At 38.8% G+C, this 26,337-nt stretch overlaps 1 protein-coding gene across 1 annotated transcript in view; it reads right to left on the bottom strand.

Moving 5' to 3' along the window:
- MYO16 (myosin XVI) overlaps positions 1 to 26,337 on the bottom strand; it is a 481,094-nt gene that overhangs the window by 330,289 nt on the left and 124,468 nt on the right. The window contains exons 7-9 of the mRNA XM_049099266.1: positions 17,944 to 18,069; positions 5,549 to 5,624; positions 2,573 to 2,726 (exon numbers count right to left, since the gene is read on the bottom strand). Of these exons, the coding sequence (XP_048955223.1) occupies positions 2,573 to 2,726; positions 5,549 to 5,624; positions 17,944 to 18,069 (356 nt within the window). The remainder of the gene's footprint in view (positions 1 to 2,572; positions 2,727 to 5,548; positions 5,625 to 17,943; positions 18,070 to 26,337) is intronic.

The following is a 26,337-nucleotide window of genomic DNA, read 5'->3' as shown; positions in this document are numbered from 1 at the left end:
GAGCCACAGGTGCCCTGATTTAATTTGCAGTTCTATCTCTGAAGAAAGATAAAAGTGGACTACAATGAAAAAGCAGGTCGAAATTCAACAAAAACTCACTGCAAAGTTTCTAAGCTTTGCTCAAAGTCAATAAAAGAGAGTGTAATCAAACCAATTATATTTAATCATGTAGAACAAATAGGCCACTGATTAATCTGTTCAAAACATATTGTTGAATCAACAATATAAAAAATATACATAAAAATACTTTTTTGAGAAAATTGGTAGTTTTTTTTTTTTTTTTTACATTTTTAAAAGCAGAAGACATAGACAAAACTATAGATACATGGATAAGTTAGTATTTATCCAAAATAACTTATTAGGAAAGAATTTGGCTTTAACTCAAACTTGAAATCTGTCTATATTTTAACAACTCTTTACCTGGAAAGCCCACAGGTAATTTGGAAACTAAAATGGAAAATACTGGGTATTGACTTTAATATCAACACTTGAAAAATAAAACTTTTCCACAGCAAATGTGTGTATTACTCCTTTCATTCTGGGGGTATCAGTTCAGTCAATATAATAATATAAACAGAATATCAACCTATTTTAACCATTGGTTTGGGGTCACTTGGTATTTATTTTGTTAACCATTCCTGACTGGACTCTAAATTTTTTTTTTAATTTTTTTTTTTATGATAGTCACAGAGAGAGAGAGAGAGAGGCAGAGACATAGGCAGAGGGAGAAGCAGGCTCCATGCACCGGGAGCCCGACGTGGGATTCGATCCCGGGTCTCCAGGATCGCGCCCTGGGCCAAAGGCAGGCGCCAAACCGCTGCGCCACCCAGGGATCCCTGGACTCTAACTTTTATTTCTATGGCCTTTTTCCTTTATCTCCCACATCAATGCGATAGTATTTTTCTTCCACCTGTGAAAACAGGAGAGCGAATGTGTTGCAGGAGCAGGCGATCTGGGTAAGATTGCTGGGCTATGAATCTTGATCTGTCATTACCCTGCTCTGTGATCTTGAGAAAATAAAAGAAGCTTAATAAGGCTTTGAGGATAGCAGATGATAATCCATGAAATTCTTAGCAGAATGTCTTACATGTTAAAAACCAAGCTTCTTTCCAACACAGCTGAAAAGTCCAATCCAATAATGAATGTGTGTCAGTAATAAGTAGAGTAAATGCATGCATTTACACACAGCTTCAGCCTCTTGAATTATCAAGAGTAATTTGTAATTAAAAGTATGTTTGAATGTGAGTGATGGCACCAGCACTGAAACAAATTTCCCTCTGAGCTCCTGTACTCCGCACGACCGCCTTCTGAGGTGTCCATTGGAAGCATCTTTTCTACTTCCTGGGAAAGGAAATCAGGTCACACTAAATCCGGCCAGTGGAACTGATTCTCTGATGGATGAATCCCAAGAGCATCTCCTTAGCTCCTCGCTCCTCATTCCTGGAGTGAGCCTGCTTGCTCCTCCTGTTGTGAGCTTTGTCTGGGTTCCTCACTGGGAGACCTGATCTGGTTCTCAGGTGCCTTGGACCTTGTTGGTTAAAGTTGCCTGCTAATGGGGTACATCATAAACCCCTCCAGCCACCATATTGAGTTATGTCCCTCCAATATAACCTCTATCACTACTGTTTGATTATTTTTCAAATTGTCTGAACCTAGATGCTGTTATTTATTCAGGGGACCCTCAAATGTTTCAGTATTAGAAGGACTCTCCATTGCCAGAAAAGAAACCTCTTCATAGAAAGTAACTTCACCAAGCTTCCACTGCTTGTATAGAGCAGATTTTGTTTTCAACCCGAAATATTTTTTGCTTATGTGTTTCCTTCTTTTGTTGAGATAGGATTCACACAGCACAAAATTCACACTTTTAAAGTGTACAATTCAGTGCTTTTTTTATGCATATTCACAAATTTGTGTAAGCAGCACATTTACTTCTAGAACATTTCCATTATCCCCAAAAGACTCTTACTGAATAAGAGTCATTTCCATTGCCCTCTGTCTCCACTCCTAGCAACCACTAATATACTTTCTATTTCTATGGATTTGCCAATTCTGGAGATCTCATGCAAATGGGGTCATACGATATGTGGCCTCTGGTATCTGCCTTCACTCACTTAGCATGACGTTTTGACATTCATCTTTGTTGCAGTATGTATCAGTATTTAAGAGGTATTTTAGACAACCAGAAATCATTGAGATTTGTACTTCACAGAGAAAAAAAAGTGAATATTTGTATTTTCTACTTTAGGAATGTAGTCACCATCATCATCACTGGAAATCTTACCATTCTGTTTAGCCAAAAACTTAAAGTATGTTTAAAATATCATGTTTGGTCTCCTGGTGACAAACCTGATCTAATAACTAAAATAATAATGTTTTAAAGAATAAGAGGATTTTCATAAAATTATGCTAAACTCATCATTGTCAACAAGTATTTTTTGGTAAGTATGTTGACATCCAGCTTCAATTTAGTTTCAAGTCTGTCTTAATACTGACTGTAAAATGGTGGTTAGCAGGGATGGTAAATAAAATAATCAACTGCTCAGTGAGCATGATCTATGATGTGAGCACTCACAGCTTGCTGGAGACAGTTGGAAGGTCATGGAGGATCTCTTCATATGGCTCCTCGGAGGCCAAGGCAGGGACAGATAAATGCTCTTTTACCCTTTCTTCCCAGGCAACTTCGGCTTTCAGCAGCATTTCTTCAATAAACTCAGATGCAGCAATATCTATAAGAAACAATGCAAAAATCAGCAAAAGTGGGTGATGAGTCCACAGAAAACTGTTCATTTTCAATAATTCTGATGTGCTTAAAATGCTAAAATTGATCAACACCTAGAGCAAAACCAAAAGCATTAAAAGTTTATAGTAGGAATAAAATCACAGTACTGCCATTTTAAAAGACAATCTTGTTTTCTATCTATGCATATTTAATTACAAATGAAAAAATATAAAAAAAATTCATTGAGTGGTGATGTGTAAAATGTAAAATCACAGAGAAGCTAAGCTTGAACTTGATGTCATTTTATTTTCAGTGTAACTCTTCCTTCATCTTGATGAATAAGAGTCAAAATGATGAAAATAGTTGCACATTCCCAAAGACTGGGTTACTGTAAAACTTGTTGTAGGCATTCTACAAATATTCTACTAAAAGGGCAGATTTACAAATAAATAGTTGCATTATGAAAATGGTGAGTGCAGCCTCTGTGATCTGTTTTTTCTTTTTTTTCTTTTTTAAGATTTATTTATTTATTCATTCAGAGAGAGCGAGAGAGAGGCAGAGACACAGGCAGAGGGAGAAGCAGGCTCCATGCAGGGAGCCCTACGTGGGACTCGATCCCGGTCTCCAGGATCACACCCAGGGCTGCAGGCGGCGCCAAACCGCTGCGCCAGGGGGGCTGCCCTGATCTGTTTTTTCTATCTAAAATATAATTATATTTCCTTATGAATTATATGTTAACATTGACATCTGAATATATTTGAGCACAATATAGATGTGTATTAATCAAATTAACACTTACTAACAACTGAAACTGGAAGTCAAAAACCCTGAAGAAAAATTCACATTAATAACAACTAGGAACCTAATGGACACAACTGATCCTTTTCAATCTTCGTGACTAAAGCTCATGACCTCCTGTGTCTACAAATTTAAATTGTGTTGCTTGATGGGCTGGATGAGTTAATTCAGCCACCACGATAAGACGTTTATGCCAAGAATTTATCAGCATTTGGTCTAGGTTAAATCATACCTATGTAAGGAGTAGGAGCAGCTCAACTTCCTCCCCTTGGGTGATTATTTCTATCCCACCTAATAACCTCACCTCACCTCAAACTGCTCTTGTCCTGAAGATAATATTATGTATACACTCCAAATTCAAGGAACATAAAATAGCAAGAATATAATATAATACTGATGATGATTTTCATTTACTCAGTCATAATATGGGTGTGTACTTTCCTGTTCCCTGTGTTATTATTTTATCTGGTTCATTCTTCTTGCTGTTGGATTAGATGTTTTTACATCCTGCATTTACTCAAAACTCTCACCACATTATTGGTCTTTGTCTCTTGTGTGTGAAAGTATTTTCCACCAATCAACAAATGATTATTGAGAGTCCTCTACCAGCCCATCACTGTGTCTCTCTTGACCAACAAGGCATGGAAAATGGATTACATTGATGGTAGAGTTGGCATGACCAACATGGGCAAACTGTCTAAGACAGCCATCCTATTCTGAGGTGGCCAGGGCTGAGGCTAGACTAGACATTTAGTCATACCCGGGGCTCTAGGACTGTGGGCCACCTAGGGTGTCCATTTTGGCACATTTAAGTCTAGCACACTAGACCTAAAAGGTAGAAGTGTGACACATGGGAGTCCATGCAGCCAAGAGTTGATCATATATTCTCTTCTCTGGAAAGGAAGCTGGGGATATGAACTTGACAAATGTGATCTGTTAGAACTACAACAAGCAGAGGATGTGACATATTCCACGATAAATACATTAAAAATATTTTAAAACCCACACATTTCTATTTGCTCTTTTAATATTTACCATTAGACATACTTTTGTCATTAATACCGAGATTACTACACTATCATTAACATTAGCCTGATTCTAAAGTTTGAAACTATAATGCCATCACAGAGTTTCATTTGTTAATAAATATTCAGTTTATTTTCACAGATAAGATGAATAAACATGAAACAACATTTAACTCCAATAAAATAAGAGAGCAAATCACTCATCCTGTCTTAAGTTAGAGGTTTATCATGTAATCATACTCCTATGAGAAATCTTAGGCATAAAGTGCTTTTAGGTTATTAGAGGTATATTAACAAGAATAAGTAGAATTAAGTTATTTAGCTCAATCATTACCTTCAGGATTTTATATCATTTTATTACTTAGACTACACCTTTCTCTTTGTTATTTATAATTTTTATTTTTAATAAAAACTTACAATAAATTTGTTTTCAGATTTTAAAAGCTAGGAAATGGATAAAGCACTCTTTTTTTAAAATTAGAATATGAATATATGAAAGAACAGTGGGAAAAAGAACTCTAGAAATTTTCAAAAGATACTTATTAAAAAGTCTCATTAAATTTAGATTTTGAAAGCTTTAAATTAGCTTGAGAATATCAGTCTCGATTTCTTGCAGTATACCTACTGGTGCAGAAAAAAAATTATCATTATCTAAAATTACCCTGATGAACAAGTATGTATTTGATATGAGAAGAAACTAGATAAGTAACAGCAAAAATATATTTTAAAGTAATGGACATTGGAAGAATCACGGCCCGGGAAGTTTAAAGTCCCAAAAGCAAATTGCAGTGAAATACAAGGGCATCCAATGAATGGAAGGAACCACTGTGTAATACCCTCTTGTACACCAGGTGAGCTCAAGAACAGTGCTTGAACTGGAGCATCTGCACAGAGTTTCTCAGGGGAGGCTGACTGTTCTGTAGCTATGTCTATGATGGATGAACAAGTTTGGAAGGACAGGAAGGAATCAGTGAGTGCACAGCCTCCCAGGATGCTCATAACCTACCTGAAGGCTTCTCTTCATTGCAGTTCAGAAGGTTTGGATTTGCCTGATGCATCAGAAGCAGCTTCACCAGGTTTGTCTGAAACAAACATTTGCTGAAATAAGAACCAGTGCACTGGAGACTGAAGATTCATCAGCGAGTAGCACACAGGGGTGGTCTCCAGGGCACTTAGAGCCCTGCTGCAGTGAGCTTTAGTATATCCCACCCTAAATGTTTCTTACTCTCTCTGCTTCCACTCTTTCCAGTTCCTTTTAACAAAATAGACAGACATTCAAACCAAAAATTACTTATCAGATGAGGAATAAATTGCTGAGGATTTGAAAAGGCTCACTTAACACTTTTCAGCTTTATTTTAGGGCACCTTGTGGGAAGAATTACATGCTATATGTTTTTTGTTTTAATTTAGCGACTCATTCAAGTCTCACTGGTACCGTCCACAGTCTCCACAGCCCCACAGGCGATATGAACTAAAGTCACGTGGAAGTCAGAAAAACTTAAATCTTGAGCTATAAGAAGAAAGCCACTTGATGAGAGGTTGATATAATCCTTAAACCTTATTATAAAATATAAATTCAAAGAGTACATATAATGTACATGAACCGCTGAAAGAACAATAATGAAATAATTTCCAGTGTGTCCAACCTAGTTTTTTAAAGATTTATTTATTTTAGAGATGGAGAGCATGGAGGGGAGGAGCAGGAGAGGGAGAGACCCAAGCAGATTCCCTGCTGAGCGCAGAGCCCAACCTGAGGCTCGATTCCAGGACCCTGAGATCATGACCTGAGCAGAAATCAAGAGTCGGACACTCAATGGACTCAGCCACCCAACTTAAAAAAAAAAAAAATAGGCCATTCATGGTATCTTTCTATGTTTCTTCCCAACATTATTCCTTTCCCCAAATTTCCCAGAGTTGACCGCTCTCATGAATTTGGGGCTATTGCTATGATTTCCTGATCTGTTTAAGCCTTCTGTACAGAAGTACTTCCCAAACAACATATTGCTCAGTTTTATCTGTTTATAACATTTACAGAAGTGAAATCCCAGGGTATATATTCGTTGATGCCTTGCTTTCATGACTTGACACTGCATTTTCCAGAATCATCAGAGGTGATGGATATAAATAAGATTTATTCATTTTCCTGGCTGCACATAACTGTACCGTACAAATATATCACAATTTACCTGCCCTCTTCAGTGGACATTCAAGCCATTTTCAGGCACTTATTTTTACAAATAACATTGCTACAGATATTCTCTCTCATCTGGCTTTCTTGGTGCACATGTGCAAGGGTCTCTTCAGGACACATGCATATAGGACTGAAATCGCCAGGATAAAGATTAGGATATCATCAAAATGGCTTAGATAGCTCCAATTGTTTTTACAGAAAGCTCAGATCTACACTCCTATTCCCAACAAGAGTTCCTGTTTCTCCACATCCTATTGAATAATTTTGTGGGCAGCCCCGGTGGCCCGGGGGGGTGGCGCTGACTTCGGCCTGGGGTGTGATCCTGGAGACCCAGGATCGAGTCCCGCATTGGGCTCCCTGCATGGAACCTGCTTCTCTACCTCTCCCTCTGCCTGTGTCTCTGCCGCTCTCTCTGTCTGTCTGTCATGAATAAATAAATAAAATCTTTTAAAAAAATTGTTATCGTGCATTTACATATGCCTAGATTCACATTCTCTCCAACATTTGATATTGACATTTTTAAAAATTTAGCTATCATACTGGACATGAAGTAATAGCTCAGTCTAGTTTAACTTATTTCTGAGATGACAAAGGATACTGAACACCTTTCCCTCTGTTTAGCGGCCCCTCCTAGATTTTCTTTGGTGAACTGTCTATTCGAGAATTCTTCACCCATTTATCACTGGAGTGTTTATCTTTGTATAAGTGATCTGTGCTCTTTATGTGCTCCAGAGATATTTGTCAGATAGATATGTGTATTACAAATATTTCCTCCTGTTCTATGGCTTGCCTACTCATATTCTTGAAAATGTTTTTCTAAGAACAGAAGGATACTTTAACTTTTGCTTTTGTTAAAGTACAACATCTGTATTTTTTTTCTACTAGCAGTTAGCCTCTTTATGTTCAAATAACTCTTTGTCAGCTCAAAGGTCATGACAATATTATACTATATTTTCTCCTAAATGCTTTATAATTTTAACTTTTATACTTGCAGTCTCTCTCAAGCGAGTTTTTGCAAATGGCATAAAAAGGCTCAAATTTATTTTGGTCCAGTACCCATCCATTTTTTATCAATATTTCTTGAAGACTTTTTTCTCTTACTGAATTGCTTTGGTACTTTTGTAGAATATTAATTGACTTTATATGTCCCTGCCTGTTTCTAGACTCTATTCTATGTTTCATTGATGTATTTGTCTATCCTTATTGCATTCCCCAACTATCTTGATTAGTGTAGCTTTATAGCCAATATTGAAATCTTTTAAGTAAAACACTTATAGTAAGTCTTGAAAAAAGCCTGTAATTTTCTTATTTTTTAAGATAATTTTGTCTATATAGGTAGTTTGTATCTCCATACAAATTTTAGAGTTGGGGGTACCTGGGTGGCTCAGTGGTTGAGTGTCTCCCTTACTTAGGCTCAGTGCATGATCTCGGGGTCCAGGACTGAGGCCTGCATTGGGCTCCCGCAGGGAGCCTGCTTCTCCCTTTGCCTATGTCTTTGCCTCTCCTCTGTGTCTCTCATGATGAATAAATAAAATCTTTTTTTTTTTTTAAAGAAAAAGCCAATATTATTGCAAGAAGGACATTAAAATAACATCTTATTATTTAATTACTGTTTGTTTTTCTACAGAACCTGAGTAGCACTCTACTAATGTTCTGCTGAGTAAGGAAACTAAATATTCTCATTCAAATTCTTAAACCGAGTTGGATAGACACCAGCTGTGTCTCTGCCTCTCTGTCTTTCATCAACAAATAAATAAAATCTTTAAAAAAGTTTTAGAATGAACTTTTCAATTTCTAAAAGAAAGTGTTTAGGCTTTTAATTGGAATTGTTCCTATGCAGGGAGCCTGACATGGGACTTGATCCCGGGTCTCTAGGATCACACCCTGAACTGAAGGCGGCGCTAAACTGCTGAGCCACCCAGGCTGCCCTCCTTTGTTATTCTTAACCTTCTGTCTCCTTTCTCAATTTTGTCTTTGTTTCCATTTTTTGCTTTATTATAGTAATGAGAATGAGACTGTTTTTTCCAATCTTGGGTTTTGCTCTTGTAACATGTGCTATGGTATTCTCCCCACACACGAAGCTTTGCATCCTGCACACAGAGGCATCTCCCCACCCACCAATGACTGTTCTTATTAGTATTCTCATTAAAAATTTAATTAGATTTTAAATAGTCTGCTCATTGTTAGCTTTCCCAGAGTGTTGGTTTCATAGAACACAAATTATATCAATAACATTTAAATTATATTACAGCAGAGTGCTTATATGTAGTTTATTTTTATTTCCAAATAGTTTACTAAAGAAAGAGATACTCTTTAAGTATGAAAGATAAAATATAGACGGCATATTCCTAGGACATTAAAATTGGCATAGGAAGGAGTTTCGTTTTATATTAAAGATGAGAGTGATGTGCTTGCATTGAAACCACACGAAAGAGAAGAAGAGAGATGAAGAGCAGGAGAGAGAGAAGGACAAAGGAAGTAAAGGAAGAAGAAAAGGGAAAAACGCCCCAAATTAGCTAAGATTGCCTTCAGTTTTCATAGATTTGAAAGACTTAGTCATAAACCTAAATGCTTTCATATCTCTGCAAAAAATGTCAGCTATCAGTGTCAAACAATTGCTTTGCGTTTCCAAATTCAATTCAGTGCGTCCAGACTCCAAAGAGAAACCTGTGCAATCTCTTAGCGAACCACTTCTCTCAACCAGAAGTGCAGACAGCACCGAAGGAATAAAAGCAAAATGTTTCCTACAGAAGAATCTTTAGCAATAAAAGCCACTTCATATTATTTCAGGCCCATAAAAATAAAGCACTCATGTGTGGAAGAAGGAAACTTCTCTCATTTGGGGAATTCCTTTCTCTTTTTAGAGTCAGTATTTCCCATGTGCCTCCCATCAGAAATCAGGGAGGCATGGCATAGAACTAAATTAAACAGGCCTGTGCTAATTGCAATTTCTCTCCTCTGGAACATTTGCTTTACCCTCGCAAAACACCTTCAGGTAAACTGCTTCAAATGTGACTAAGTCGAGTGTGTAATCCAGTAAGAATCTGTCACCAGTAGGACAAGAATGTTTATAATCACCGAAGGCTCCAGAGGATATGGTGACTGTGTGTGTGTGTATGTGTGTGTGTGTGTAGGGGGGTGATGAGTGTGTAAAAGGAGACCCTGTGTGGCTAATAGAAAATGTACTTAAGCTGAAATTTAAATCCATGCAAGTTTCGCTGCATATGGACTTCATTCTTCAGAGAGCTGTCCTTCAGCTTGGATGAATTTAGCAAAATTAATTCCATGATGGTCATTTAAATGACCTCTTTAAAAAGTTGAACAATAGCAATGAGTGTTTGGACATAGCTGGTTTCCAGTTGAGACGCTATTTCACTTAATGAAATAATAAGAAACTGGAGTGTTAAAGGTCCCAGAACTCCCAGCGTGCATCTCCTACCCCACTGGTGCAAGCTCTACATTATAGTGGGTAAATGCCTCCAACTCAGAAACCCCTGAAGGATTTCAGGCATAAAATACAAAACCATTTAATAAATTGTTAATATTACCCCAGTTTGTGATCCAACTGTGATTTCACATTAGACACACGAGTTCTGCCTCCATCCCTGAGAACACAGGCTCTCCAATCCTGCCTGTATCTGATTATCCTTCCAGGGATGATCCCTTTTCCCTCCTACGTGGCAGCCTCCTTCTGCATCTCCTCCCGGTCAGACTCCTTGATGACCTCTTATGCTACCCAACAGATGTTGTCCATGCTGCCCACCCTTGGCTGGACTCTCTCTGCCTGCATGCCATTCTTCTGGGGCACTGGTGACAGACACGTGCATCTGGGGACCATCCCTCCCATTGGCCAGCCAGCATGCATGTAGGCTCATGGGCTCGAGACCCCACGGCGTAGATACAGTCACTGTCGGCTGGACAGACAGGCACCTGCCACTCCAGGGTAGATTCGGGCTCCCTCATTCGTGAACAGAACTGCCAGTCCTAGGTCGGTCCCTGTGCTGATAAGAAAGGGCTCTGTCCACACACTCGGTTGTCACAAGACTGGAGGGCAGTGGGGACAAATGAAGGGGCAATTGCAGGCTCTGTGATGACTGATGTGTTCCAGAGACAGAGGGGCCACATTGGATATATGCGGGAGCCTCCTCACTGGAATTCGGGTAACTGGGAGAGGCAGTCACTGAAGTGGCATCTCCGTGTGGTCCCCCATGTAAGATTAGATTGAGCCACTTGACAATTTCAGGAAGAGCCAAGAACATGAAAGGAGGCACACAATGGCACAGTCCAGAAATTGGAAGTGGTCGAGTGTGGCTACATGCTCCAACCTGGTGGGGGAGAGGTTAGGGAATGAAGCCTGGGCACACAGACTCCCAAACTGTGTTATGGAGTGTGTGTTTCCTGTCCCCAGCAGTGCAGAAGATGTTGTGGGGAGACACTGTGAGGACACCTGTGTTGACAAAGCTTACATGTGCAGAAGGAGTTGTGATGCAACAGGCTGGTGGTGGGTCAATCCCCAGGTAGGGATGGTGCTGCCTTGGATAGGGTAGGAGCTGTAATTACACCTCACCTAGCCCCAAGCCATTCCTAGGTAGGGGGCGGTTATTAGATACTGGAAGATGGAGAGGTAGGAGGAAGGATGATACCCAGTTTTGTGGTGAGTAAATGACACCTAGAAAGGACAACACCTGGGGTCGAGAAAGGAACTGATCATTCCCTTTGTACAGGAGTCCAGTTGGGAAGGCTGGTAGAGATCACCCACTGGGCAGTGGTCCTCAGGGGTCTGCAAAGTGAGAGGGAAACAGAGGCAGCTCTGGGAGCCATGGGCATGGAAGGCTCGAAGCTGCAGGGTTGGAGATTCCCTAAAGATGTGTAAACACTGAGAGAGGGACCCTGCACAGAGCACAGAGCTGTCAATGCTGAGTGCTCAGAGCAGTGGGAGGAAAACCAGGGAGTGACTTTATGTTTGCCCAAAGCAAAGAAATAATAATAATAATAATAATAATAATAATAATAATTAATAAACCCTCTGAGTATCTCTCAATGCTTATGAACTTGGGTAAAAATATTTTTTGAGAATACAAAAGATTCTTTTGAACATCAGGAGATGCAGGTTGTGTAATACAAAATACTTTTGAAGGGAAGGATACTTTGGTTTTAGCATCAGTGAAGTTACTTTCTTGTCTTTTGTTGTACTGTTGACCAATCCTATTAGAAACACCAAAAATATGTCCAAGGCTAGAATCAAATTTTATTGTACATACGACTCATGAAAGAACTGTGGAACCAAAAGACACTGGTCACATAAATTATTCAGGTCCCAGTTTTAGACAAGAACAAGAATCTCCTTTTTCTCACTGGAAAGTTAACATATTTATAAAAGGACGTGTTAAAATATATATGCCATCCCAGTATAAATGTCAGTAAGAAAAACTGCTATAAATTACAAACTACCTTCTCCATAAAGGTGTTTATAATTGTAAGGTATTTGTAAGAAAATGAAATTGCTATGAATGTCTCTAAAAATGCCATTAATCTTTTAAAATGTTAGCATTTCTAAAGCTTTTTTTCTAAACTGAGATATCTTTATTTACAGTAAATTTCTTTAGAGAGTTATAAATCTTCCATCCATATAACTTGTATTCAGATGAAACCTATTTCTTAGTTATTTCCAAACCAAATATTAAATGGCATCTTCACAGTTAATAGTTTTTAAATATAATTCTATATATCAGATGGGATTTTCCTGACAAAATAATTGAGATACAATTTACTCAAAATCTATTAATATAGATCTCCTAGTTGTCTTTTTAGTCTGAATTGAAGAATACTATTTTGGGTTTGGTATCATATATTCTAACAGAAAAAAAAAAAAAACCCTCTGCCTCTGATACTTTGGTTGATTCTTTCAATTCCTTTGGTTACTTGGCTGGACACTGAGCACAGAGGGCAAGCAAACAGCCCTCACTGCTCAAAGCTTACATTTTGATGGAGACTCCACCTGAACAGGCCTAATGGAGCAAAATGGAATAGACACATGTGATCTTCAGATCTATTCTTGGTACTAAAATGTATAAGGATTTAGAAAATAGGGAACTAATGGCTAGTCATTTTCTAGAGAAGCAGAGGATAAAGGTGACATTAGTTTTTAAATCTGCCTCATTTGAACATGATAAATGGCCATTTCTGGAAACCTTTGTGTCAGACATTTGTCTGTACAAATGTAACAACTGGATCAATTAACCAGGACACACACCAACTGATGTTAACACACGTCTAATGCATCTGCCTTCATCATTCCCCAGAATCTCCTGAGCTGTGTAAAAATCCCCTCTTTACCAGAGGTTGATAGTTCTCATTGATTGAAGACCCTGGGGCCAGACTGTATGGAAGAAGAATCAGTGAGGCTTGTTAGGTTCACACAGCCAGCCAGTGGTAGAGCCATGCTCAGAGGCAGCGAGAAGGCCATGTTCCTCAGAACAAAGCTGGCTTAATCACTTGGATAGGCAGAATGAAATACAGTGTTTGTGTAGGGAAGTGTCTGGGAAATACAAGAAATAATTTTTTAAAAAGTCACTTTTTAAAAAGTTGGGGTCAAATGGTTTTCAGCTGGTTTTGAAAGAATAAATGGAGCAATTGGAAAGTGTTTCTTACTTCACTTATCATTAATAAATGATCAGCGTTAGAAATATAACTGGTGCACTGAAGAATGGTAATAAAAACATCAATCTTGATCAGTCTGCATCTTGCAAAGTAAACATAGCTTTGGGTCACATTTCCCATATAAGTTTGTAACTCTTTCTCTAGACTGAACACATAGATTTAGAAAACCCAAAGTTTGAAAAATTGTTCAAAAATGGCAAGTAATGGGGTGAGAGCACTGCTATCCATGAATTCTCCCTGCTTTATTCATTAATCGTTCCTCTATCTTACAACTTGTGTGAGATGGGAATCTCCAGGAAGCCTTAGGAACGGAGTGGCCATTATATTGGGCTTATAGTCCATATAGTCATACATTATCAAGGCATGGCGGGTATCATGCTTGCTATATATCGAAACATTTTTTGTTGTTGTTGTTAAATATAACTGTGTAAATGAAACACGTTAAAAATCTACTTTCATGTGGTGCCTGGGTGGCTCAGTTGGTTAAGAGTCTGCCTGGGATCAAGCTCCACGTCAGGTTCCCCACTCAGCGGGGAGTCTGCTTAGCCTTCTCCCTGTGTCCCTCCCTCCACTTGTGCTCTCTTGTTGTCTCTCTCTCTCAAATAAATAAATAAAATCCTTTTAAAAAATCTACTTTCATTACTAAAACCAAATGCCATATTTTTAAACCATATAGCCAACCCATCTTATTAGTTTAATATATTCATTAGTCTTGTGTCATGGTTATATAAAATGTCTCTTTCCATGATACAAATTTTATCAGACTCTGATCCTGTTTTTTAACAGGATCCTATAATAAAGCTCAATGGTAGGCACTTTAAAAATGTAGTTTCTTGGGGTACTTGGGTGGCTCAGTGGTTGAGCATGTGCCTTCGGCTCAGAACGTCATCCCGGAGTCCTAGGATCGAGTCCCACATCAGGCTCCCCACGAGGAGTCAGCTTCTCCCTCTGCCTCTGTCTCTGCCTCTCTCTGTGTGTCTCTCATGAATAAATCAATAAAATCTTATTTTAAAAATGTAGGTTCTTGGGTAAAACTTCCTATTTCTGTAGATTTTCCTGTGTACCCCTGAAAAGTCAATTCCTTATTTTCACACAGAATTCCTGTCCTCCAACGTCACAGGCACACTACTGGAAAAAGGATCTGGAGCTCCATCCTATTGCCTAATGGATGTAATTTCTGACAGTGCTAATTCTTGCTGCCTTAGCAATATAGCTTCCAGGAAGTGGAACAGAAACATCTAGATATTCTTTCAAAATATGAGTCAGTAATATTCAGTCACATTGAGACATGTTCAACACACAGAATCAAAAATCCCAGTAGACATTTTAGAATAGAAGTTGCATAAATGCATCTCCATTTCTCTTCTGCCCACAGATGGGTTTCATGTGAAAATAATCATAAATTAACTTTCTTTTGTCACTCTTTATTAAGCTTCAGGATGCTTTCAGAAGTAAGGAGTTCTTTTGGAACAGAGCAGCTGTTTTAAAACATTCCAACTTAGAGTGGCTCTTTCTTGATCTTCCCTGCTAATTACAGTAAACCCAAGGACTCTGAAGAGGGAAGGAGTAAGGTAAACTGGCTCAGGACCTGCAAAAGGGAGGAACCACAGACAGGAACCTCACCCAATCAAAGTTTGGCCCAGACTGGTATTTCCCAGCCCAACTTAGTGGCAGAAGAGGGCCTGGTTGATGCATCCCTCCCACGTTCCAACTGTGTCCCTCGGACAACTTCAGGTGAGTCCAGCACCAGGATCTGCTAATATGAAGTGCCATGGCAAGCAATCTTCTTCCATGGAGGTGAGACTCCTCTCCCCGATGAGAGGCAAAAGTAGCTGGGAGGAGGCAGGTGCAAGAGGGAGCATACGACCACAACAGGCCCCCACCCATAAAACTCTTTTGCCCCTGTGGAAATCCCTCACCTCACCCCGAGACAAGAAGTAGTCTCGCATGGGAAAACCTCTTCCACCCCTTTGGGGGCACTAGAAGAAAACAGTGAGAACCCCAGGGACACCAGATAAGCCAAGTGGACCAAAATGGCACCTTAAAGGGTCTGAAAATTAACCTCTCATTAGAACCACAACCCATTGGAGTAGACCAGGTCCTGCTTGCCAAACTTACACAGGCTGACTAAAATAGATTTATAGAAGACCAAGATTCTCCTAACACAATAGCTGAAGTTTCCAAAATGCAATTAAAAAAATCACTTGTCACACCAAGATCAGGAAGTCACAGCTTGATTGAGAAAGGATGATGACAACAACAAGATGAATCATGCCAGAATCATCTGATGATGATGGTAAAGCAGCTCTCATAAGAATGCTTCAACAAACAACTACAAATCCTTCCAAAACAAATGAAAAAAATAGAAAATTCCATCAAAGACACAGATGTTTCAATTAAAAAAAAATGGAAATCACAGAACCAAAAAATACAGCAACAAATAAAATACACCACCTCATACCAAATATTTCATTTGTCGTGCAATCAAATAAAACAAAAACCACACACCAGCTTCTGATAAAAATTATTTAAATGTCTAATAACAGAAATAGTGATAGATTTTGTCCAAAGCATGTCTTTAAATAAAACCTGTTAAATCTAGCCCAATTATCGGAAAGGGAGACAGAACGTAAAGACTGCTAACTCTGGGAAATGAACTAGGGGTGGTAGAAGGGGAGGAGGGCGGGGGGGTGGGATTGAATGGGTGACAGGCACTGGGGGTTATTCTGTATGTCGGTAAATTGAACACCAATAAAAAAATATTAATATATTAAAAAAAATTTAGCCCAATTCCCCCAGAGAACATTATCTTATGAAAGTGGTTAAATGGAACCAATTTGTATTCTTTGAAAGGATTCTTGATCCAAAATCTAAAAGTCCAGTCAGAAAAATTGGGTAAAATGAAACCCTTAATTGAGTTGTAATAAGTAGCATTCTGTTGCATTTACCAAGCTCTTGCTCCCTTGCAGATTTAGCTCCTTCCAGAGGGAGCCCTGACTATGATGAGCACGTTCTGATAATTCACTGATTACCATTTCTTCAGCACAGACCAACAGGTCATGTTCTAGAAAACCATACTTGCTTCTATGTGTGCTTCTCTACTTTTTACTAAAGACAAAACCTCACACCCAGCATCCTCCAGTGCAGTAGGGGGCTAGAAATACAGCACCAATGTGTGTACCAAGGTTACTGATTCCCCAATACTCCTATGATCTACTGGGAGGACCTGGGGCTCCTGGACTCCTGAGACCAACAACTTCAGCCACCTGCAGCCTCATGCCCTTAACCTATCCATTTACTCACACATTCACTTGATTAAAACACAGTTTTAATAACTTAATAAAGAGCTTGTTAGAAACACTGATTGAAGGAATGAACCTTTTCACGCAGCAAATGTTATCAAAGCAAATAATGCTTTTATTATTTTGAAAGACTTTTCCTAAACAATGTTTTTTTTCTAAAATGCATGAAATGCAGGGCACTTAGGTGGCTCAATCTGTTAAGCAGCTGCCTTAAGCTCAGGTCATGATCCTAGGGTTGTGGGATCAAGCCCTGGAATCGGGGTCCCTACTCAGCAGAAAGCCTGCTTCTCTCTCTTCCTCTGGCCCTCCCTCCCTGCTCATGCTCACACACTCTCTCTCTCTCTCTCTCTCCCAAATAAATAAATATTAAAAGTCTTAAAAAGTAGTGTGAAATGCAAACGGTTTCAATTATTTCAACTACAGTGCTCAGATTTTATGATCGGTATTTTGCATACCAGTTAGTACTTAAGAGACTTAACTTACTATGAACTTAACGGGTGTGATTGTTATCCCCAGGTCAAGGTTTGAGAATCAACAAGTTTAACCCAAGAATCCATATTTATGTAACAATGAATTCTCTTCTAAAATAGAATTACTCAGGCTTTCTCCAGCACAGAATACTGTGTGTTGCATAAATAGATTTCAATATTAATCAGTTATTATAAACACTGCTGTCACATTCAGCCACATAAAATTGTTTAAAAGTCAGTTTGCTTCCTCCTTATGATATAATGGTACCTGGTGAGAGAGTAATTTGCACGATACTAACTCAAGTTGTATTAGCCAAAAATCAATTCAGAGGAAAAAAAATCTGCTATTAATTCCTTATTCATTAAGATGAAATATAATTTAGTGTGAAAACCTAAAACATAAAATGTAATTTTGCTTTACTTCTACTAACTATAGAGAACAAATAGAATTATTAACAATTCATTAAATTATAAACTATAATGAGTACTATAGAACGTTAAGAAATAATAAGTCCATTATATGAAAAATATTTATGAATTTGTATTATTTCTCCAACAATTTTGACTATAATATGCAGATTCCCAAGGAATGTATGTTTTATGTATTCTTCTAAAACATGTTTTCTTACAACCATAAAAAATATTTGTTGACTAATAGAATGCCATTAAAAGTTAAATTTCATACCAGTACATAAATTTGAAATAAAAAAAATTAAATATGAAATGATGCATTAATTGTATAATTATTTTTTAAAAATAATTTAGGAGATCACTTTACCTGGCCATACTTTGCTGCCAAATGGAGTGGTGTCCAGTATTGATTATCTGCTATATTGAGGTCTCCGCCATGTTCGAGGAGAAGAGACACCACCTCCTTGTAGCCACTTGCACATGCCATATGTAACTGCAGTAAAGAAATATTTTCTTATGTAACTTTAAAAAATCAGGAACATCGAAACAATTTATTCAGTGGTTTAAAGAGAGCTAATAAAATATTAAATCTAAAAATACCTTTTAAAAAAGAACATACATGCATTTTTATTTTTTAATATAAGTAGACATCATTGTTCTTTGCATTTTTGTTTTTTTAATATAAGTGGACATCATTGTTCTTTAAACAAAAGTTTATGGCTTCATTATTATTTTCCTTCTGACTCTGAACACTTTTTCATATAATTTCAATTTCCCTCTGTGGCATCCTTTCTACTATAATCTGAATACTTTTAAATACAAAATATAATAATTGATCGCTTTACCATTTCTTGCCCAAAAGTCAAACAAGTAGTGAGTGGCTCTGAAATTCTAGCCCTGTATTTGATGTGACTGGAGGAGATTCGAGGACATAAATGACAAGAGGAAATGTAAACATTTTGATGCTCTGGAACAGGTAATAGGGGCAGGCACACCGGATAAGTTAATCCTGCTGGACCTAAAATGATCATGCAGCTCTCACTTGAACACGCTCCCAGTTTAGTTTGCAAATGCAACCTGAGGTTTAAGCATGAAGCCCTAGGAGCATGCTCATTGTAATGAGGAGATCTGGGTTTGGAGAATGATTTGGACTTTCAGATGAGATAATTCCTGTTTCTAACACAGCAGCCTTGATTTGTAAGTAAACGATCATCATACCCAATTTAATTATGTTATTTAGTAACTACTTAATTGATTTCATGAACATCTTAATATGAAGCTATAAAGAAGGAAAAAGAAAAATAATAAAAAAGTAGTAAAACCAATGATTTCTTCTTGGTTTTGTAGCATTGGATTTTTGTAGCTTTCTGTCTGTTTTTATTACAAAGATAAAATTACAATAAAGTCAAAGGACTTATTAAATACGTGTACATATATATTAATAACATTCAGCAAAAACATTTGCTTTTCCACCTTTGGACTTAATCATGCTCTTTAAATATATAGCGTGTACTTCCATGCTTATTTCTGATACTTCATTGCACAGAAAGAACAAATATATTTGTCTAATTTAAGGCATAAACATTAAGAGATTGTTTCTTTTTTTTTTAAGAGATTGTTTCATATCAATCTTCTCATGCCTAGTTAAACAAAGAATTTACCTTGTTAATAGTCTAGCCAACAGTCCCAAGAATAAAATGCCCACAAGTTTCTTAGAAAAATATAACTTTATACATTTGTTCTCCTAGAAAACCAATCTTTCACTTGCTCCTAAATTTAGTCTACATTACTTGAATGATCAGATAATGATTCAAAGGTTACTCTGATCTGTGTGCAGTAACATCTGTATCTGGGAAGGTTTCCACTTTTAATACAAAACTGCACCAAGAGCTGTCCATTTGTTGCTTAGCACCTGATAGTCACAAAGGCAAGTTCACTTGTCATTAAGGATAAACTCCTCAATGAGAAGACTTGCTTTCCACGGGGCAAAAATTGGGTTCGACCATTTCAAATTCAGCCTAACTCCGGGTCCCGCCATCTCAGGCACTGTTTTCAAGGAAAAGACTAGAAGGAAAGTCTTGGCTCACTGGGTAGAAAAGCAATCCAAAGCATGAGCTCCCAGTGACATCTCTGGAGGCAAATTCAATCCTAGGCAATCTCAAAAGGACAGCAAAAACCCCTGACTTTGAGTCTTTCTACTTCTTTACAAGAGATAACAGAATTTTAAAAATTCATCAGAGTAAAATATTAAGAGCTTAGAGCCTTTACCTTGATTCTACAGGCATTCAACTTCTGAATCCATAAACAAGCTTCCAGACACCCCAGGGGACATTTCTCATCACTAAGTTAGAGCTTAAAAAATGTCTGTTTTCTGAAATTAAGTTATATCCCTGCCCTGTCCTGACATTTACTGGAAGATGTCAGGCACCAAAGCGTGAAAGTGCTTATCACTGTGGTGTCTTAGATTACTCCTCTCCTGCTATTTTATGGGGTCTTATGAGAAACACAGAAGCAGCTGTTGTTTCTGTAGACAATTAGCAGCTTCTTGGAAGGACAACTGCAAAAGGACAGTTCTGGAAAATTACGGCAAGTTGGAAATCACCTATCTAGTTACAAGACAGGACAAGGTTTCAGAGCAGCTTCACAAACACTGCCCCTAAAAGCTATCATTATTCCCCCTAGCCTGTACAGCCTGTGATCAGTTATCACTGTCCTGGTTTTGCAGCTGCAAAAGCTGGGATGAGTTAATGTAGGCAACTGGCCCAGGGGAGCCTGGCCCCATGGGCTGAAGCCACGTTCTTCTGCATTCTCCAGCACTGATACTCTGAAACAGCAAAGGGCAGTGGACACCCGAGCTGGCCAGGCCACCAGGGTAAGAGCACAATACTAGTGCTTCTAACAAACCTTGGTTTGTCCCATAATTTATTGGTTTAAATACAGCATCTTTCTTCTTCCCGTAAACCACCTCCTCCCCAACAGTTTCCTTATCTTGTATTAGAACATTCGACTCTGGAAGATGGACACCATTTACACACTTGCTTCAGCGTTCCCCGGGCACACCAGCCGTGAAGGCACAGTGGTGTGTATTAAGCATGGCGTGTAGCCTCCTTCTACTCATCAAAACCATCCTCAGGTCCCAGAACCTTTCAGATGTGAAAACACACAAGAGTCCCAGACCCCAGTTAGAAGTCTGCAGTAGTGCGATCCTCGTGGAAACAGCCTTTTCCTCATATAGGTGGTGGGAGAGGCTGGGGTCAAGACAGAGAGAATGATCAACCAGCAGAAGTCACACCTGTGAAGTGATGGAGCTCAGACTGAGGATCATCCTACCTGACCAGTTCCTAATTATTGGGCTTTTATGTATTTGCTGTATTTTTGTGTGGATAATCCCTATATCTGCTTCTCTGGTATTTTCCTTCTAATAAATTCCCAGAAATAGAACAGTTATTCTAAAATAATGAACATTCTTTCAACATATTTACACACCCTGCCTCACCGAGTTCCATGATGTTGGTGCCAATTCACACCCCATCCAGCAGTGTGTGGAGGGACTCTCCCTCACAGACACTAAGCTTTCTGGTCTTCAGCACTGCTTATTTTTAAAATGACTGCAAATAATTTCAATGTGCTTAAGTCCTACCAGTGGGTCTCCTTGATATATTTATAGGGTAGTTGTATTTTCTTTGGTGAATTGATTCTATTAGTTTTCTATTGACAGATGATCTTTTTCGTTCATATGAATCTACGTAATATTTTAAAACTATTAACACTTTGAAAGACCTGTTGCAAGTATTATTCCTGGTTTATTATCTGCCTCTTCAATGGGCTCATTATTTGATGCATAAATGTTCATTTTAATTTTTGTTGTAGTCAATGATCTCAGTATTTCCCTTTCTGTTTTTTCCCCCATTTGTATGTTGGAAGAGCTTTCACCACCCAGATTTAACTCCTTTTGACTGTGTAACATGGAACCTGGGTCTTCATTGTTAAGTCACTCACTCAGTCTTATTCTTGTGAATCTAATTTCTGCAAAGAATCTATGTGTAAAATTTAAAATATATTTCCATTGAATGTGGTCTTATTTACGATGTGTGACCCCTGCCACTCTACCGCTGGAAGGTCACTCTGAGGTTCATGTCAAATACTGATGAAAATTATGTGAGGAGTAAATGAGAATCAATCTTGAGGAATAGCTCTTCAAATGCCTATAGGAATTAGTCCCAATTTTGAACCAATAACTTCAAATTTTTTCCAATTCTAGTCTTATATTAGATTAACAGAGGATTTTTCTCACCACAGTTTTCACTATGAAGATAGTACATATCTAAAAGCGAGACCACATATGGACATTTGAAAACAGCTGCCCAAAAGCTGACTTAATTACTTTTTAAAAATGTTTTATTTTTTTAAGGAGTCTACACCCACGCCCAACATGGGGCTGGAACTTACAACCCTGGAATCAAGAGTTGCATGCTCTACCTACTGAGCCAGCCAGGCACCCCTGCCTAGATTTCTTGCAAGCTCTACCTCTAAACTGAGGGCATAATAGGTCAAAATGAGAGATAAGACTGAACTGACTGAACATGTGGGAAATTTTTGTGTGGGTGTGTGTGTGTGTGGGGGGCTGGATTCCTCCCTAATTCAAGTCAAGAGATCTTGGCTTTGGTGACCACTGACAGAAGTCACGTGTCCCTGGGAGTTTGGCAGAGACACTGTTACTGGTTTTGATTCCTGATTAGAAAGAGAATAGGGCAAGAGGTAGCCTGGTTCTCTGCTTCAGTGTGCAGGGATGGGGAGTCACTGGTACACTGGCATCCATCTGCACTCATGAGTTTGCAGGGCAAAAAGCAAACACAGGGAGGTTTTTTCCAGGGACAAGCCATGTTCATTTTCAGTTCTATTTCAGGTGGATGCCTGAAGAGCAAGCTTGGCTCAGCAGAGACAGGCTGGGGTGCCCCTGATTCCCCAGAGCTGAGGCAGGTGTCAAGGACCATCTGGAGGTTCCCAGTGATGGGGGGTGGAGAGGTGACATATGAAGAACATCCACATCCTCACAAGCGAAGGGTTCAGCTTCTTGCCCAGAGAGCAGGAGACTCTCCCAAGGAAGGTCAAGTCAAAACCTTCCAGCTCTCATTGTGTCTCTGCCTGTCTGTCTCCTCCCCTCCTCTCTCTCAACTTCGGTGACACTGAAGAGGCAGCGGCGGGAGAGGAACAGATGTCCATGGCCGCCCTCCCTTCCATGGATTCCCTAGTCTGATGCAACACTCTGCCACAGCAAGTTCAAGATTTCGCTGAAATCAGGATCCTCGACACCTGAGCCCACCAGCCCCTGCAGGATCTATGGAGAGATTCAGGGGATTTGCAAACTTGGTTGGGTTTTAAGTAAAAAATGATTAGTTTTTTTTTTCTAGCTCCAACTGAAATTTAGCAAATTCTTCAATAGTGAACCTAGGCTACATACCTATGTTGCTATCATCAAAAGAAATATGCTCCTATAACATTGCTGTCATAGCATACACCTCCAAATATCACCCATCTTCAAATCTACTCTTAAAATCATGGTAATGTTATATCTGTTACTTAGTGCCTTAATAAAGAAGCACATGCATTACATATCACAAATTTAATTTTAATATTAGGATTATGACGTTTCCATATAACTGGCTTTCTTTGTAATTCGAGGCACCGTCTTTGTTACATTAAAAACACAATTCTGGGGATCCCTGGGTGGCGCAGCGGTTTGGCGCCTGCCTTTGGCCCAGGGCGCGATCCTGGGGGCCCGGGATCGAATCCCACATTGGGCTCCCGGTGCATGGAGCCTGCTTCTCCCTCTGCCTGTGTCTCTGCGCCTCTCTCTCTCTCTGTGACTATCATAAATAAATAAAAATTAAAAAAAAATACAAAAAAACACAATTCTGACATGGAATCCATGGCTACACCAGAGGTTTAGAAGGTAATAAGGCATAAAAAAAGATCAGTGAACCCTGACTTCATACAAGCTGGGACTTTCATGGTTATATAGGACCAGGCACTCTGATCTCTAAATTGAGGCTATGTGTTGTGACATAAAGTAACCATAAAGGGTCTATTCCCTAAAAATGGCTAGAAAGCTAGAAAGGCATTGGCTAAGACTTCATCCAGAAGTAAGGAATGAATTGGCACCACCGAAATAACAAATGGAGACAAAATAAAATTGCTTAATGTTTGCACATCATGAATAATTCTTTTCTAACAAACCAAGTAAGTGTGTCCCAAGGCCAGATGTTATCTATCAAATTCTGTGACAAAAGAGTAAAGAACTAGCACCTTAATAATGTATCTGAAAGTCATTACAGCAGAATTTTCGAAGAGCATATATGGGCTGGAACTCAGGAACCCATTTTCATATGCTCTGTAACAGGCCTTTTTTTTTTTTTTTAATTGTAGCTTTATCTTTTTTGTACAACTTAAATGTGTGGGAAATTATGCCTAAATTTGAACCACAATCATATTCCAGCTGAGGATTAGAAATTTGTGGACAAATGTCTTCTCAACTGTTCCCACCAAGAAGAGACAGAAACACACAATCCAGAGGACACCTCTGGGTTGGCAGTCCTTAACACGATAGTCTAACCAATTCAGACACAAGAATTGATCTAAACTGCCACTTGCTACATGCTGTGATCTTCCAGGGACAGCTTCCTTGCCTTCCAATCACTGTTACTTTCCTTATAAAAAGCTCAAAGATGATCATTTAGTTATTACAAAACAATTATTTGCAACGTTTATGCTCTCTGCTCAATAAAAAAAAAGGTCACAAAGAATGTCAAAATTGAAGATGGTTGAACACAATAGCAATTTATTGCTCTCTATTGATTCTTTCAACAGTTTCACAAATGAAGTAGGTGGATCCTTTTGTTTAGTGGTATTTGAAACTCATACTATTTTTATTTGGCAGTGTATTTTTTAAAAGAAATATGAAGATGTAATATTTGATGGCAAACAGAGAAACAAAGTTCTACTGGGTTTCTGCTCTGTGTTAGACATTAGTGTTAAAAGAACCATTACCCACTCTAGTCTAGATTTTGAGGCTCCCACCCCACTGAAGCTGCCCTTGCTGAGAAGACCAGTGACCTCCACAATATGAAGTCCAACGGCCAATTCGCCATCTCCAATCACTTGACCCCTCAGTGGTATCTGATAGTCAACCACTTCCTCCTTATCCTCATCTTCCTTATCATCATACTTGCTTTCCTTGGCTCCTGAAACATCTCATTCTTCTGCTTTTCCTCCCATCTTGGGAGTTCCTCCCTCCAGTCTCATTTCTGGATCTTTCTCTTCTTCCTAAGCTCTATGGCTTGGTCCAAAATTCTTCTTCCTTCTGTATCAAATCTGTGATTTCATCCAGGGTCAAGGCTTTCAATGTCACATAGATGTCAGTGTTTGCGAAATTGATTCTGCCGTCCAGACTGCTCCTGAATTCCAGACTCCAGGATCCAACCACAAACTCAACATCTCCAAGAAGATGGTTCAGGGGCACCTGTAGCTCTATGTTTCCAAAGCTGTTCCTGCTCTAACCTCGTTTTGTCCTTGTCCTCTGCCTTCTCGTCATTGAATGTCAACTCTATCACTCCAGTTGTTCAAGCTTAAACACACGTGGAATCATTCTGCAGTCGTCCTTTCTCTCCTACCACATGGCCATCAGGAAATCCCAATGGATCTTCTTTTCATGCAGACAGAAGTTAGCCACTTTTCACCTTCTCAGCTTCCTGCAGCTTTGTCTGGTCCACACCACCAACCACCGGATTACCGGAAAAGTCTCTTAACTGAACTCTCGGCTTCAGCCCTGCCCCTTGATAGTCCATCCTTAACAAAGCAGTCAGAGCAAGTGATGCTTTTAGAACTGAAGTAGGACCATACCTGGCTCTCTTGAGAGCCCTCTGATGTGTTCCCATCACAGAGTAACTACAGAGTCCTCACACAGGTATACAGACCCTGTGCAATCTGGGCCAGCTACCTCCCTCCTTTCCTTTATTCTGCTTAGCTCTGTACTATTTCCAAGTCACAACACACCTGCCTCAGGGCCTTTGCACCTACCAATGTTCAGCCTAGGATGCTCCCATGCACACCTGCAATGTGTGCAGACCTCTCTCAGGTCATTACTTGAATTTCTTTGTCAGTGACATCTTAACTGTATGTCTCTAAAATGTCAACAATACACCCAGCATGTCATTGTCTTTGTCTTTACTATTTCTCCTTTGCTATATATTTTGCTCATTTATATTGTATATTATGTATCTCCACAGCGAAATGTGAGCCCACAACAGGACTTTTGTGGTTTTGTTCATTATTATTTTGTTCACAGGATGTGATTAATAAATGTCTCTTTAAAAGGTTGATTACAATATTTTTCCATTTGAATGTGTGATTTTTCAATAAATTCTAAACATGCTTTGTTTTCTTTGCTTATAACTTGGCATTATGTTTTTGATAGACTTTTGAAATTTATATTTCAAAGTCCAAAATCAATATCTAGGAAGATTATTCTATTGGATGTCTCAAGGTGATTGATTTGCATTTAACAAATCTAAAATTGTACTAGGTCTCACACCACTTTTACCCATTTAGACTAGTCACTTCTCTCATCACTGTGTTCAACCTCACATCTTATTTTTTCCATGGTAAAAATAGTATCTCTGGTTCCAGACACTTCTACACATCCCATGCTTCAAGGGTCATACTCCCATCTGCTAGTTTAATTTTTCTCAATCTTTTCCCTGAG

This window comes from Canis lupus, chromosome 22, assembly GCF_003254725.2.
Source record: "Canis lupus dingo isolate Sandy chromosome 22, ASM325472v2, whole genome shotgun sequence".
Classification (NCBI taxonomy): Eukaryota; Metazoa; Chordata; class Mammalia; order Carnivora; family Canidae; genus Canis; species Canis lupus.
This window is presented reverse-complemented; position numbering and strand designations above follow the sequence as displayed.